The 15750-nt window shown below is 40.9% G+C and overlaps 1 protein-coding gene across 1 annotated transcript in view; it reads right to left on the bottom strand.

The window, feature by feature from the left end:
- Positions 1-705: 705 nt before the first annotated feature.
- The window catches only part of LOC109470832 (flagellar attachment zone protein 1-like), a 16582-nt gene continuing 1537 nt past the window's right edge, over positions 706-15750 (bottom strand). Inside the window, exons 4-15 of the mRNA XM_019769919.1 lie at positions 15564-15734; positions 14234-14404; positions 13377-13574; positions 12180-12335; positions 10649-11608; positions 9834-9995; positions 8726-8844; positions 7567-7709; positions 3997-4175; positions 2244-2391; positions 1163-1385; positions 706-1037 (exon numbers count right to left, since the gene is read on the bottom strand). Of these exons, the coding sequence (XP_019625478.1) occupies positions 839-1037; positions 1163-1385; positions 2244-2391; positions 3997-4175; positions 7567-7709; positions 8726-8844; positions 9834-9995; positions 10649-11608; positions 12180-12335; positions 13377-13574; positions 14234-14404; positions 15564-15734 (2829 nt within the window). The 3' untranslated portion in view covers positions 706-838. The remainder of the gene's footprint in view (positions 1038-1162; positions 1386-2243; positions 2392-3996; positions 4176-7566; positions 7710-8725; positions 8845-9833; positions 9996-10648; positions 11609-12179; positions 12336-13376; positions 13575-14233; positions 14405-15563; positions 15735-15750) is intronic.

The raw sequence follows: 15750 nt of genomic DNA, 5'->3' as shown, positions 1-15750 counted from the left end.
AACATTACAGGACTTCACATGGGGCTTCTCTGACTCCAGGGCACCACTAACCACAACAGACATACAGACATTACAGGACTTCACATGGGACTTCTCTGACTCCAGGGCACCACTAACCACAACAGACAATACAAACATTACAGGAATTCACATGGGACTTCTCTGACTCCAGGGCACCACTAACCGTGCACAACAGACATACAAACATTACAGGACTTCACATGGGACTTCTCGGACTCCAGGGCACCTCTAACCACAACAGACATACAAACATTACAGGACTTCACATGGGACTTCTCTGACTCCAGGGCACCACTAACCACAACAATACAAACATTACAGGACTTCACATGGGGCTTCTCTGACTCCAGGGCACCACTAACCACAACAGACATACAAACATTACAGGACTTCACATGGGACTTCTCTGACTCCAGGGCACCACTAACCACAACAGACAAACATTACAGGACTTCACATGGGGCTTCTCTGACTCCAGGGCACCACTAACCACAACAGACAGACAAACATTACAGGACGTCACATTGGACTTCTCTGACTCCAGGGCACCACTAACCACAACAGACATACAAACATTACAGGACTTCACATGGGGCTTCTCTGACTCCAGGGCACCTCTAACCACAACAGACAATACAAACATTACAGGACTTCACATGGGGCTTCTCTGACTCAAGGGCACCACTAACCACAACAGACAATACAAACATTACAGGACTTCACATGGGACTTCTCGGACTCCAGGGCACCACTAACCACAACAGACATACAAACATTACAGGACTTCACATGGGACTTCTCTGACTCCAGGGCACCACTAACCACAACAGACAATACAAACATTACAGGACTTCACATGGGACTTCTCTGACTCCAGGGCACCACTAACCACAACAGACATACAAACATTACAGGACTTCACATGGGACTTCTCGGACTCCAGGGCACCACTAACCACAACAGACATACAAACATTACAAGACTTCACATGGGACATCTCTGACTCCAGGGCACCACTAACCACAACAGACATACAAACATTAATCTTAAATATTTGTTGTAATTATATTTCAAGAGGCCACCTTTATTTGCATAAAATGCTATAAAAGGAAGCATACATGTAAGAAGCTGAGTTACTAACCTGACTGAAGCTAACTTTGTCTGTTCTCTGTCCAGAGCAGCACGTAAACTCTCTGACAGCACCTTAAGACTAGACAGCTCATTCTGTAGACAGACTACCAGTCTCCTCTCCTCCTCCACCCCAGACACCAGCTCTACATTTCTCTTTCTCTCTGACAGCAGGGATGACTGGAGGTCTTCCACCATGGTCTTCTCCTGGTTCAACTTATACTCCAACAACTCAACTGTAAGGAGTCAATTATATCAGTCACAAAACATGATTCTATTGCTGCAATTCTTCAAAACTGAAAGAAGTAAAAACTGTTTGTGTCACTTCAACACAGTAATGTTTACCACTTTAAGTAGATTGTTTTACTTTTTTGAGGAGACACTGAACATGTAACAGTTCAGTGTAACATGTTACAGTAACTAATATGTAATAAAAATTACTATACAATACATACAATGTACAATGTATTTAATTCTGTTACTGAATACACTTAGCATGATTACATTTAATTTAGTACAATGTCCACTGTTACTTGCATAAGAAATTTGTAAATTTTGGATTTCTAAGGGTTTAAAATTATCTTAATATCACAATGAACATAAAAGATACAAGAAGACCTTCACCTAAACTGGAATGTCAAGCAACTATACCTGTCCATACTTATTGAAATGGACTCTGATACTATAGGCTGGCTGTATTTTTTATTGTGCTGCTTTCTAGATTGAATTTAGGTCACTCTATACAATATGTGTATACGTCTTGCTACTCCCTATATTCATTTAGTTATTTATTTCTGTTTTATTTAAACAGGGTAGAGACCTCAGTGCTATTTAAAACCACTCCTTTTCAGGAATGCCCTGTAACAACAAGTTACACATGAAAACAACGAAATCGACACATTAACAACACATAACGTTACAAAATAACCAAGCGTCAAAACAAAATCGTTAACCGTAAATCAGTGTCGTTAAGCCAGGCCAAGGTCAGGAGGTCAGCATGTGTTCTGTAATATTTTAAGTGTGGGTCACAACACCACAAATAGCTGCCTGTGTCCCATGTGTGTGTATTAATTGAAACAAAATACACAACTCACCTTGTTGTTTGACTGACTGCTGCAGGGAGTCCCTCTCCGCCCCATCAGGTACAGGAGGACGAGCAGACAGACTGTGCTGCTGGATAAACTGTAGCTCTGACAGGGACAGGACTTTACTTCCCTCTGTGTGTAACCTCCGCACCAGCCCCTACAATACAAGGTCAACACACAGGGTTTGGGGCTTGTACATGTACATGTACCTTCTTGGTGTATTACACTGAAAATCTCACATACACGTCTACCACATTGTTTGAAATCAACCAGAACACTACAGCAATTATATGAACTTGAATGCCTTCTTGTGGAACATCGATATGCAAATTTCTTTGATTACATATCATTACGCTTGACCTTGTATTACTATATACTGCATACTTCTTAATGGATGGATGCACTATGCACTGGAAAGGTATATAAGTGAGAACTTCATGCACTTGTGTCATTAGCCTCTGTACACTTGAAGAAGCCACACAGGCGAAACCGGTCATGTGACATGCAGGATGAATAAAAGTTCTAAACAGGAACTATGCGGGTGCAGATGTCTTACTGAGGGACGACTGCGTGTGCAAGATGTTGGTTAGCTTGAGGAATGAATCCCCTCTACTATATACTTGACCTTGTATTGTGTTTTATTATATAATAATTCTTGTTTTACTTATTTTGTAAACATAACTTTGTTTGCTTTAGTTGGGGATATATTATCTCTAATTTACTTTGGATGTGTATCGACATACATCTGTATGATAGGCATGAAGTTGAACAGTTTGTTATTTCTTGTTATCGGCTATTCCGAGATCAGGGTGCGCCAATGGCATCGTGCATCGTTATGTCAATCTTACTCTGAATTTATCGCATTCTGTTGACATTTATCAAACTTGTTATACTAGTGCAGTTATTTTCCAGACAATCAGGAAGAGATTTGGTGTTAAGATGTTTAAAACTTATGCTATGGCCAATTTAAGACCAGAAATTGGCATAAAATCTACGTTATGCTGTTGCACTTGAAAAATGCCAGTTTTTGAAATATGCTTTTAAGTAATTTGGGAACAAAAAATGGAATGAAAAGATTTGCAATATGTTCAGACATGCTCAGTCTGATCTAGAGCGTATTTATCAATATGTTGTACACGTTATGTATAACTTTGAAAGCTGTGGGTGCATATGATTTCAGGTTTTGAAACAGCTGAAGATGCTGACTTAAAACACAGTAGCTATTTCAGTCTATTGCTGTAATTATATGAAATAATGTCAAAAAACCTCAAGGGTGTAGTGTCCGTTGCCATGTAGTGTCCGTTGCCAAGTATACCATATAGGTACATTAATTACATTTTGTTGCAATTTTGAAGTAATTTTTTCATTTATGTTATTTCTGTAGCATTTTGTCAACCCCTAAATGACAGGTCTTGCAAGAGCTGTAGTGTCCGTTGCCGGCCACATCTGAAATGAGTGGGCTAAAGTTTGGAAGAGCACAACTTTTGAACTGAACGTCTCTATCCTGTGCAATGTATGGTAACACCTCTAGTGCGATTTTCTGCACTGAAAGTAGAAAAATATAAAACTTGAAAAATTGGCCCAAGTGCAACCCTTTGGCGCACCCTGATCTCGGAATAGCCGTTATCGATGATTTTATAATTTATGTCTAGGTCCCCCCCCCCTCCAGGGAACATTGAAAAATGCAGGAAGGCAGAAAGTTTTCCCTGGTGAAATATGATAAAAAACAAACAAATGCACTGTGGAACTCAGTCCTCCTTACCTCCAGTCTTGTAGACACGATATCGTCCACTTCAGAGTCACTGTGGTCCTGCCCTACTCCCTGCTGCCTCTGTCTCAGCTGGTTCACCAGGTTAGTATCTAACCGCTCCGTGGCATCAATCTCATCCTGCAGTCTGTGGCCCAGCTCTGAACCAGCAGGGGTGTACATGGTGGGAGAGGCTGCAAATATAACACAAGGGCAGACAGTATTATTAGATTTGGCCATAGGAACACATGCTTAAATACACTATTAGAAGTCCTCATGAAAGTACTTGCCCATACTTTAATCTCAAAAATTTTTCTGCACCAAGTAGCCACAAGGGTCTGATTCCCGAATATCGAAAGGAAACGGGGTCGACCAGGTCAAATTCCCGCCACAGCTGATGGTAGTAACAAAACTTCAACTTTGACCTAATTTTCCATTGTATCCATCCGCCTGGCCAGACAAGACCTAACCACTCACATCTCTCATTACACCCACTAAACTGGTGAAATAAACAAAACTTGACCAAAGTAGGAAAGTTTAGACCCTACCTGTGCCTTCCAGCCCCCAAATCTCCAAAATGGACCAAAACTTTCAAGAGAAAAAAAGGAGCGATTTTCAAAGGTATTAACTAGGCACTACAATCGTGTTCCTATTTTGATGCCTCTACTGCACAACGCTGCCTACAACAGAACAAAGGTATTCTTTTAGTTTTACTTAAACTCAAGCTACTATATACTGGATAGCTTACGGAGGTTACTTTTGGACATTTTGATATGTACTCTTCTTTAGCGTGGCTAAACATTAGTGCTGTGTACCGGTTCGCTGGACCTGTTCTGTTCTTAGGTTCAAGTTCAAAAAAAACCTAAAAGTCAAGAACTGGTCAACACATCACATACCCCTTTTCTTTCCAAACTACCTAAAGCCATAGGTTGCAAAATCTCTGCTGCAAAATGAAGAAAACATTGCCATCAGGCATTGTCAAGTACCGGCCTCCATGTTATGTGACCACAGTTTCACCCAGACAACTTTGCAAGGTTGCCAACATGCAATTGTGGGTTAAGGTCCGGACTTATGAGTCCGGAACTGAACCTAAACCTCTGGACTTGAATCCGCACCTGAACCTAAATGTGGGTTTAGGTACACAGCACTACTAAACATACTAACAGAACTAGTCAACATGATCTGCCATCTACTGTACATGGCATCATTAGGGACATTGACCAGGAAATTTATTCAAGCAGCTCTACAAATTTTGAAAACCGATACTTAGACATTTCAAGCTGCATTAACTATTTTTCATCAGTGCCCGTTAGTTGCTTGTAACAATTCCTTGTGTATCTCTGTCATTACCTGGATGTCTAACCTTCATCAATGCATCTGGAACATAATTTCAGACTGGAGGCAACAGACATTCTCAACCATGAACCACAATGGTTTGAACAGTCATGGAGTTACATGTACTTGTAAGAAGGAAATCTACCAGTGGATCTAAAGTCACACCTTGATTTACATATCAATACACTTACAAGCCTTTCATACATTCAACCGGTTTTTCCAGTTCTTTTACATTGTGATAAGTGTTGACTAGTTCTCTCAGTTTTATTCATAATTAGACACACTGAAAAAGAGTGACAAATGTCACTCAAAATGTCTGGAAGTTATCTAGTAGTAGTAAGTAACTTATCCAGTAGTAGAGTTTGAACTGATATTGCTTACCTCGATTTTCATCAACATTTACTCTTTTACTTCCAACCTACCTATTTTTTTCCCTCTTAGAAAGAAGCAATTATTAATGATCCATGCTACAGTGATATTTAAAAATATTTAAAATATTTAAAAAATATTTGCCACAATACCTGGTAAGACTCCAATAATCGATAAAAAAAAGTAACATTTATGTCACTCTGTAGCCGCACTTGTAACAATGGATGAAGAGAAGAGAAATGCTGATCAGAAGTGACCACTACTGTGTCTGTCTTTGGTGCTGAAAGTATTATCCTTCAGTACTTCCACATGTTTCTAACATTTGATTCAAACCCAAGTAAAGAGGCCTACAGTTACAATGATTATCACTCCTATAAACTTATTTTGATGGTTTGTGGAAGATTTTTAGTCAAATCATACAGTACTTCACACAATTGGGTGATACTTAATACTCATTACCTGGAACTGTGTGTGCAATAATTGATTATAATAAACTTTCTCCTCTCCAGGTTCTTTATATTTGTTACTCTGTTCTGTCAGTTAACCATCAATCTAATTCTCAGAATCAACAAAATAAACTACATTTTGTAAGTGTAGCCCCTACCAAAAGTTTACTGACCTCATTTTGAATGGCTATTTTCCCTTTGGTTTCATCTTTGTAAAGATTTTTTTCTTCAAATCCATGATTAGGCCACACCAATTTAATTTCTTGGTTAACGGATTTTTCTAGAAAAATAATGGAGCGGGTGGGCGAAAAAAAGAAAGAAAACGGCCTATATATATATATATATATATATATAGGCATCCTATTATGGCCCAAAATGATACGATGGGAGCCATGAAGTCAACACACCAGGCTGGTTCAAAATTTAAACAATGAATTTTGAACTTTTAATGATACCATTGCGTTGAAAGATGGGATAATTGTAACAACTGGCGGACGCAACTGTTCAGGGCTATGAGCATTTTGCAGTTGATTCTGTAACCATGGTGACCATCTTAGACTCACAATTTTTCTCATTCAGCTTTGATTTCACATTTACCATGACATAACATGAGCTGTCTGACCTCTACTGCTGCTGCTCCTGTCTGTGACAGCACCGTGCTGACTGTCCAGCCTGTACAGCACGTCTGTCTGCTGTCTGTCCTGTACTGACGCTGTAACTCTTCTATGTGCTCCCTGAATTACAGGACTTCACATGGGACTTCTCGGACTCCAGGGCACCACTAACCACAACAGACATACAAACATTACAGGACTTCACATGGGACTTCTCTGACTCCAGGGCACCACTAACCNATCAATGATATCTAAACATCTGAGAATCAACAAAATAAACTACATTTTGTAAGTGTAGCCCTACCAAAGTTTACTGACATTTTGAATGGCCATTAAATTTGGTTTCATCTTTTTAAAGATTTTTTTTCAAATCCATGGTTAGGCCACACCAATTTAATTTCTTGGTTAACGGATTTTTCTAGAAAAATAATGTAGCAGGCGGGCAAAAAAAAAAGGCCAATATAGGCATCCTATTATGGCCCAAAATGATACAATGGGAGCCATGAAGTCAACACACCAGGCTGGTTCAAAATTTAAACAATGAATTTTGAACTTTTAATGATACAATTGCTTTGAAAGATGAAATAATTGTAACAACTAGGAAGAAAAGGACTGTTTTCAACTGTTCAGGGCAAAATATGAGCATTTTGCAGTTGATTCTGAATTTTTATTTTTTGTCAAATCAGAAAAAATGAAGAAGGTGAATCCATTAACCAAGAATTAAATTGGTGCGGCCTAACCATGGTGACTGTCTTAGACTTTCAATTTTTCTCCTTCAGCTTTGATTTCACATTTACCATGACATAACATGAGCTGTCTGCCTCTACTGCTGCTGCTCCTGTCTGTGACAGCACCGTGCTGACTGTCCAGTCTGTACAGCACGTCTGTCTGCTGTCTGTCCGGCTCCACCAAACCTTCCTTCTGCCCTCTCCTGTACTGACGCTGTAACTCTTCTATGTGCTCCCTGAAATTTTTCACTCAGTCAATTAAAAAAAAAAAACTTTAAAACATTTTAAGTGCTTCACTATCTCTATTTTGCGACTACATGAAAAGCTCACAGTATTGGGCAAGGAAGAAGAATGTTCATGGCTTTGGGAAGAAAAATGTGCAAAGCTAACAAAACAGGAGTATCCAAAGCTACAGAACTTGTCAACAAGTTTGGACCATTGGCCTTTTCTGAGACAGAATAAAAGGATAATTAGATACAAGTCAAGTACTTCCATTTATCAGTAAATGGAGAACCTGACCATACAAAATTGGACTGTAATTCTAATCATAAATGATTTTCCTTACCTTGCACTGCCACAACTGAACCTCCCGTCCAAACCCAAATGTTTTAAACCTTTTGAACTACATTATTTGGCCGGCGCTGCCGAACATTAGCCGACTTCGCTGAACCTCAACCTTTCTCCTAACCTATACTCCTAACCACAGTTGGAGGGGTTGGGCAGTGTATTCAGCTTACTCTTCGAGCAGAGGTTAGGGTTTGGGGTTATTTTTGGCATGTTTTTAGGCTTTTTTATCGGGGTTTCTTTTTTGCACTGGAATTTTTCTTTTACCCAACCCAATCTCTGCCGGCACTCACCCCGGGGCGGGGCAAACCTATTCAGGAAACGCGACAGTGCTCCTCCCCGGGAACCATCAAATTATCATTGGGGATATCTATTTACAGTGGTGGATTATCACACATCTAGCCAGTCAGAAACTTTTAAGACATTCATTCGGCCACACGCCTCCTGCTGACTGTGCCTATTCATGCGTCTGGTTCACACCTTGCAGAACGACTGTTATGTGTTGACGTATTGATGCTTTCAACTGCCGGCAGAGGTTGGGTGAAAGGAAAATTCCAGTGCAAAAAAAAAGAAATCCCGATAAAAGTTTAGAAACACGCAAAAATTAACCCAAAACCCTAACCTCTGCTTGGAGAGCATATTCAGCTATGTGTGAGCGGGACGTTACTGTCTGAAACTCTAGTCCCACCTGTGTCTGAGTTCCAGCTCCTCCACCCTCATCTGTGCATCTCTCTCAGCGTTGTCCTGGATGTCCCTGATGTGCTGCTGATGCTGCCAGGTCAGCTCAGCACGGATCTCATCCAGTTTCTGTTAGAACACACCAGCCAGGTTAACGTCTGTTAAAGCTGCAGTACTAGTAAGCTGAATCAACTCCACTCCAGTGCAAATAAATGTCATTCAGGAAATGGAGGTGCCAAAATAAGATGACTTACAAGTGTTTAAAAGCTGAAAACACATTGCATTCTTTATTAGTATTTTGTGGTGGTACCAGTGCTTAGTGTGCCTTGTGTGGACTGTGTGCGCCAACCATACAGTACAGCTTGCGTTAGAATTAACGGGTAACGCGTAACTCACGCGGTACTCACGCGGTACGTATATGTCAGAAAAATCACAATCATTTGATTCAACCTGATATGTCTGGGGCAAAAGTCATTAATTGTGGAATGATTTAACCAAAGAATCAGAATGCAGGACTCAAAATTCTTTGGGGGGAATACATGTAAGTGCACTGCATGGCGCACCCAACCTAAAAATTGGGTCCACCATGATATAACATAGAATGTGGAATGTCAGCAAAAACTAATATGTTTCATTTGTAAAGAAAAGTACTTTGATTATATAATATTAAATGTCATTGATTTTATTTTTCCTGACACTTGGATGTTAAGAATATGAAGCTGTATTCTACAGCTATACATTGTACAATCTTTGCACACCAGTCCTAATAAAAAAAAATATTTGGGTGCACTGGTGCACCCACAGAAAAACATTAGGTGCACAGCTCCAAATTTGGGTGCACTAAGGTAGACATGCACCCAGTATTTTGAGCTCTGAAGTGTGAACGTGCATGTATAATACATGACTTATGCAGCAAGATTAACCTGTAATTTCCAACACAAGAAATTGGACTCACCCAAATTTTTGACTGTACAACTCCAGTCTTTGTCAGTCAAGGAATGAACAATCCACCACTTCTTGTGTTGGAAATTACAGTTTAATCTTGCTGCATAATGACTTCTACCAACACAGATGAACTTTCAAGATAAGTATACATGACTTGTGTACCATATGTTTACCTGTTTGAGAGCCCTGCCCTGTGTAGACACACGGATGTTCTCTAGTCGTGCCCTGTACTCCTCTCTCAGCTGTTCTTTAACCTTCTCCATTTCAGTTTGAAGACTGCTTTTCAGCAGGACGACTTCTTCTTCATGTCTCTGAGCCTGGGAGGTGAGTTCTGCCTGCAGGAACAATACAACAGTCTCTATCCTTTTTGTTTTACCTTTCGTAAGATGATGCTAATTCTTAATCATTCCTATACTAGGCAGTAGTTCTATCAGTTTGGTTTGGAAAGCAGTTAACACATTAAACATTTTACAAAGTACCTCTTTTGTAAGCATGTAACTGAATCATTGTATCTACAAGCCAAATTGGTAGCTCCAGTTAAATTATATCTTCAAGAGATGAACATATTATATGAAATTAAGCTGTTCACCAGCTCAATAAGAATTTGACTCACCAGAAGTTTTGACTGAATCTCTCGGTCTTCATCAGCTATCTGACCCAAGTATTGTAGATACATAATTTTTCCGCACTGACTTCAGGCAAAATTTGACCCAGTGCTGATGTTACACGTGTGGAAAAATCACGTGTCTACAGCACTTAGGTCTAGGGTCAGATATCTGATCAAGACCAAGCGATTCGGTCAAAAATTCTGGTGAATTTTTTTGGAGTAGGGAACAGTTTAATATTTTATATTATTTTATTTTAATTTAATATGTAACTTTGATCAGACATCTGACAGATGAACCTTCATGCGAATATACAGTAGCAGGACTCCTACATAATTCTGCCAAAAATTTCTTGAAGACATAGTTTTACATGTAAGTCTTACCTGTAGTTGAGCCATCCTGTCATCTGTAATGGTAGGGTGGTCTGTATGATCATCCTCCTGCAGCTGTCTCCCTGCAGCTGCCACCTGCCCAGCTGTGGACAGCACCTGTTGGAGAGAAGACACTTCTTCTTCCAGCTTTGTAACATCCTTACTGCGACTCATCAGTTGATTTTCTGTACTCTCAAGCTGTCTCTGAAGCTGACTGATATTTTCTTTAAGCTGTTCTAGCTCTTCATCCTTTTTCATAAGCTGTTCACCCATCAGTTCTTGGTCTTGGTCTAGCAATCTCTCTGATGGAGTTGAGAGTTTCTCCTTTTCTGCTATAGCTTTATCCTCTTTGGTTCCAGCTCTCTCCTGTATTGCTGCAGCTTTTGCTTCCTCTGCTGCAGCTCTCTCCTGCTGTGCTGCAATATTCTGTTGTTCTGCTGCAGCTCTCTCTTGTTCTGCTGCAGCTCTATCCTGCTGTGCAGCAATGTTCTGTTCTTCAGCTGCAGCTTTTTCTTGCTGTGCAGCAGTCTTTGCATCCTCTGCTGCAGCTCTCTCCTGCTGTGCTGCAATATTCTGTTGTTCTGCTGCAGCTCTCTCTTGTTCTGCTGCAGCTCTATCCTGCTGTGCAGCAATGTTCTGTTCTTCTGCTGCAGCTCTCTCCTGTTCTGCTGCAGCTCTTTCCTGCTGTGCAGCAGTCTTTGCTTCCTCTGCTGCAGCTCTCTCCTGTTGTGCAGCAATGTTCTGTTCTGCTGCTACAGCTCTCTCTTGTTGTGCTGCAGCCATTATTTCCTCTGCAGCAGTTCTTGCCTCCTCAGCAGCAACTCTCTCTTGCTGCGCTGCAGTCATCTCTTGCTGCATCACTGCAGCCTCCTCTTCCTGGTCCCCTAATAACTGCTGCTTCAAAGATTCCATGTCTTTCTGTTGAGTTCTGAGTTGATCTTCCATCTTTCTGATATCTTCTTGTAGCTGTGCCTGGTTCACGCAACATATAAGACTTAGTCAATTGATGTTAACCAATTTACTGTATATATAGTTAATATACAGTATAATTCACATTTTTAGACACGTTGATGAAGGTTTAAGACATCCAGGTATATTCAAAGACAATTCAAACTGTACTACTAACAGTAACTGGACATAATTACTTCTAGAGGTTTCAAGTGACATCTGTCACTCTTCCTCAGCATCACTAATTATATAAAAATGAACTGACAGAACTACATTTTGTAGTCAACACTGTAAGGGAACTGGCAAAAACAGTTGAACATGACAAAGACTCCTAAGGGTCACTGTTATGACTGTAAAAAAGAATCAATAAATAATTGTTTTATTGCAAATTCGTGCCCGAGGGCTAATTGCAGGAACATAGGACTATACGGTATAATAAAAACAGACAATTAGTACACATAGAACTACTGATAACTAAGAAACTACTAGTAAAAACTACCTCAATAATCATGGTAAGTCTAGGAACTGCTGCTGTCCCTTGTACATGACTGTGTACTTGAGAGTTCAACAAGCAGTTCTCACTTCCTCCCCTCACCTTGGCTTGTTCATATTCCTGGTTGCTCCTCTCCATGGCATGTTGTACCACAGGTTCCAGGAGTGGGTCTCTGTTCCTCATGTTCAACAGCTCCACTCTCAGGGCAGAAATCTCCTCCTCCTTCTGGTCTAGGAGAACTTCCTGGTCATCCTGGTCCTGTAGAGAGGAATCAGCACAACAGTTACTGTAACAGTTATTTCTGTGAATTACCTCCAGGAAATATGGAGGTACTGTAATTCACTAAATGTTGACAGTAGCAAAAGTTCACGGTCTGAGAAAAATGGACATGTTCACAGCACTACATGTTCACGGTGGTGACAGGTGCAGGAAAAAAAAAAGTCAAGGAATTATTTGTTAACTGTTACAATAAGTTCAAGGTACAGAAGTGACGGTGAAAACCGTGAACATAACAGTACAGTGAAAAAAAAACAGGAATAATAATTACAGTTAGCTGTATTGCTTTGGGTGTGTGTGTGTGTGTGAGTGTGTGTGTTTTTGTTTCTGCATGGCCCTTAAGTTAGGTTGTAACAATATGGCTATCCCTGACATGCCCCAGCATTGTGCACAACTTTTCTCACTTCATTCAAGTGAAAATGAGGATTAGAAATGTCCCTCGGATAGGACGATAAATGGAGGTCCTGTGTTTGGGGAGAGCCACACCCTACGCATGTTTTAAGTACCCCTAAAATACACCTTTAACAAAATAGTAGGGGCACGGTGTGTAATGGTCCAAATACTACTATCTGGAAGTTGGTGATACACTGCACACTCCAGGAAGAATAGTGTGGCACCGGGTGGCGTAGTGGTAGATCATTCGACTGTGAACCGGGAGACCCGGGTTCGATCCTGAGTCGTACCCGGGACATTTCTGGACATGTGCCCTACGTTGTGTTCTTGGAAAAGGCACTTTACACAACTTTCCTCACTACTCCTAGGTGTGAATGGGTACCTAACTTCGGTTGGGGAAAGTCGTTTTGAGGTCACCTTGTGGTGCCGAATGGCAGCCGCACAGACCCTTGCGACAGTTCCACAAAAAAATCTGTGGAGTAAATATGTGCGTCGTGTATTATTGATTGTTGTGATTTGTATTTATTATTATGTGATACCCTGCATCAATTCAGCCGAATAAAGGCTGCGACTGCAAGGGTACTAATAAAAAACATTAAATTTTATCATTAATAACAAACAAACTCTGACCTCCACACTTGAGTCCTCTGTCTGGGCAGCAGTGCTTGTTGTATCAGCCTCAGGAAGTTGGTTCATGTCATCTCGGAGTTGTTTTATCTGCTCATTCAGGTGGTCGATCTCAGAGTTCTTCTCCTGCAGCAGGTCCTGGGCATAGCGAGGCAGGGACAGGTCCTGCTCAGACTGGTCCTGTAGGGTCTTCAGCGCTGACTGGAAAGCAAGAAATATCAAATTGGTTTATTTCAACAACATTGTCACCAACATTGCAGCTACATGTAAGATGGCTGAATTGTGTCAGAACAATTACAATTTGGATGGACGTGATTAAAAACATAATTTACATTATAATATAGCATAACGGATTTAAAAATTGTGCTAAAACTATTTACAGCGCATCCATACAAAATCGACAACAGGTGATAGAAACGGTGAAGGGCACTATAATGTATCACGAATGGTTGGAATATCATTGCCAGGAGTGACTTAGTAAACTGCCAGTATGATAAACCAGTAAATGTGGGTTTATATGGCAAAGAAGAGTTAGTTTTCTTGTTTTCATACAAAGTGTGAGGTAGTTATAAAATGGGACCAAGTCTTTCAGTACTCAGTAGTGACAGAACACAATGTCATACCTACATTGTACATATAATATAGACAAGGGCTGAACTGGTTTAAATTAGAGCCACTATAAATATATATTCATTAAATCTCAGTCATATAACTACAGGTACACAAATGTAGCACTGGCTTGAAGATTTGATCATGAGGTCACAAGTGGCCCTAATTTTACACTAACCAGACTACTGAAGAAAGACACCATGAAACTTCAAAAGTTGACCACAGTAATGTGCACTTGAAGTTGTCCTGACCTTGAGGTTGGCGTTTTCCTCCAGTATCTCTGCTGTCTGCTGATCCACGTCTGTGTGAGCGCTGATCTCCCTCTGCTGGATCTGGATCTCCATGTTCAGTCTCTGGATCTCCTCCTCCTTATCCACCAGATCCTCCCGGAACTGCTCCAACTGCTCCACCAGGTTCCCCATCTGTGGACATGGGCAAATTAACAAGTTACATCAAATTGTTTGTTTGTTTCGTATAACCGGTAAACCACCTTTAGACGTAACACACCAGTTGTACATGTACGTACATGTACAAAATGCGTAAGACTGGACTGTAAGGTTTGAACCACTCTCACCGGGAAGATCCCCTACTCTTTTCGGTAAGTGCGCTGGGTTCTTTAACGTGCGTGGGGTGTGGCTCTCCCCAAACATGGGACCTCCATATAACGTCCTATCAGAGGGACATCGCTAACCGAAGCTAGGTACTCATTTCCACCTGAGTGCGATGAAGAGAGGAAAGTCGTATGAAGTGCCTTTCCCAAGGGCACAAGATCGGTGACATGGGCAGGATTCAAACCCGCGACCTCTTGGGTGTGAGTCGAACGCACTACCGACTGTGCCACACGATGGCACAAGATAAAGATTACCAATTGAAGAGATAAGATACATTGTAGCACACAGACATCACCCTAATAGAAATGTTTAATACCTGTCAGTGGCACATTCATCATGATCCACAACATGGTCGAAATATTAACATAACTTCTTTCTCAGGTTGCCCACTAGGCAACCAACAGTGTAAGCCAAAAGCTAGGCTGTCCATTGATATCAGTAGCTGTGACTACTTTTGAATCAGGTAACCTAGCATCTCCTAGTACATGTATAAGTTTCACACAGAAACATGACTTGCAGAAGTTACAGTCACTGTGCCAAATACACTCATTTCAATTAATCTCAAGATCAATGTTGGTCATAACAGTATCAAATTCCTGGTTGATATTATGTCAGTATAAGCCTCTGATTGTGCTTATATATGACTTTCCTTACTTCACTCAAGAGAAAATGTGTAACTACATGATTGTAGCTTCAGTTAGGGACATCCCTCGAATAGGACGTAAAATAGAGGTCCCGTGTTTGGGGAGAGCCACACATGTGCACCACGCACATTAAAGAATTTTTCGAACCCACCACAACTTTCAAAAAAGAGTACGGACATGTTGAGGTATGAAATGGTCCAAAATTAATACATTGTGGTAATTTGTACTACTACCTGGTGATTCACTACAAACTTTATACGAAGAATAGTGAAGAATTTTACTAATCTCAAACAAACAAACATCACAAAAGCCTCTAACAAGCCCACCTCTCTCTCCTTCCTGTTGAGGGCTTCCTTCTCCACCTTGAGTTGTTCCTGCAGCTGTGCCACCCAGGAGTCAGCCACCTCCTGCCCGTGTTTCTTGTCGTCCAGCTTGGCCTGCAGGGCAGACATCTGCAGCATGTGTTCATACAGCTGCTGCTGCAGGGCCTCCTTATCCTGCAGCGAGGGGGGG

This window comes from Branchiostoma belcheri, unplaced genomic scaffold, assembly GCF_001625305.1.
Source record: "Branchiostoma belcheri isolate BF01 breed outbred unplaced genomic scaffold, Haploidv18h27 scaffold235, whole genome shotgun sequence".
NCBI classification, from domain to species: Eukaryota; Metazoa; Chordata; class Leptocardii; order Amphioxiformes; family Branchiostomatidae; genus Branchiostoma; species Branchiostoma belcheri.
This window is presented reverse-complemented; position numbering and strand designations above follow the sequence as displayed.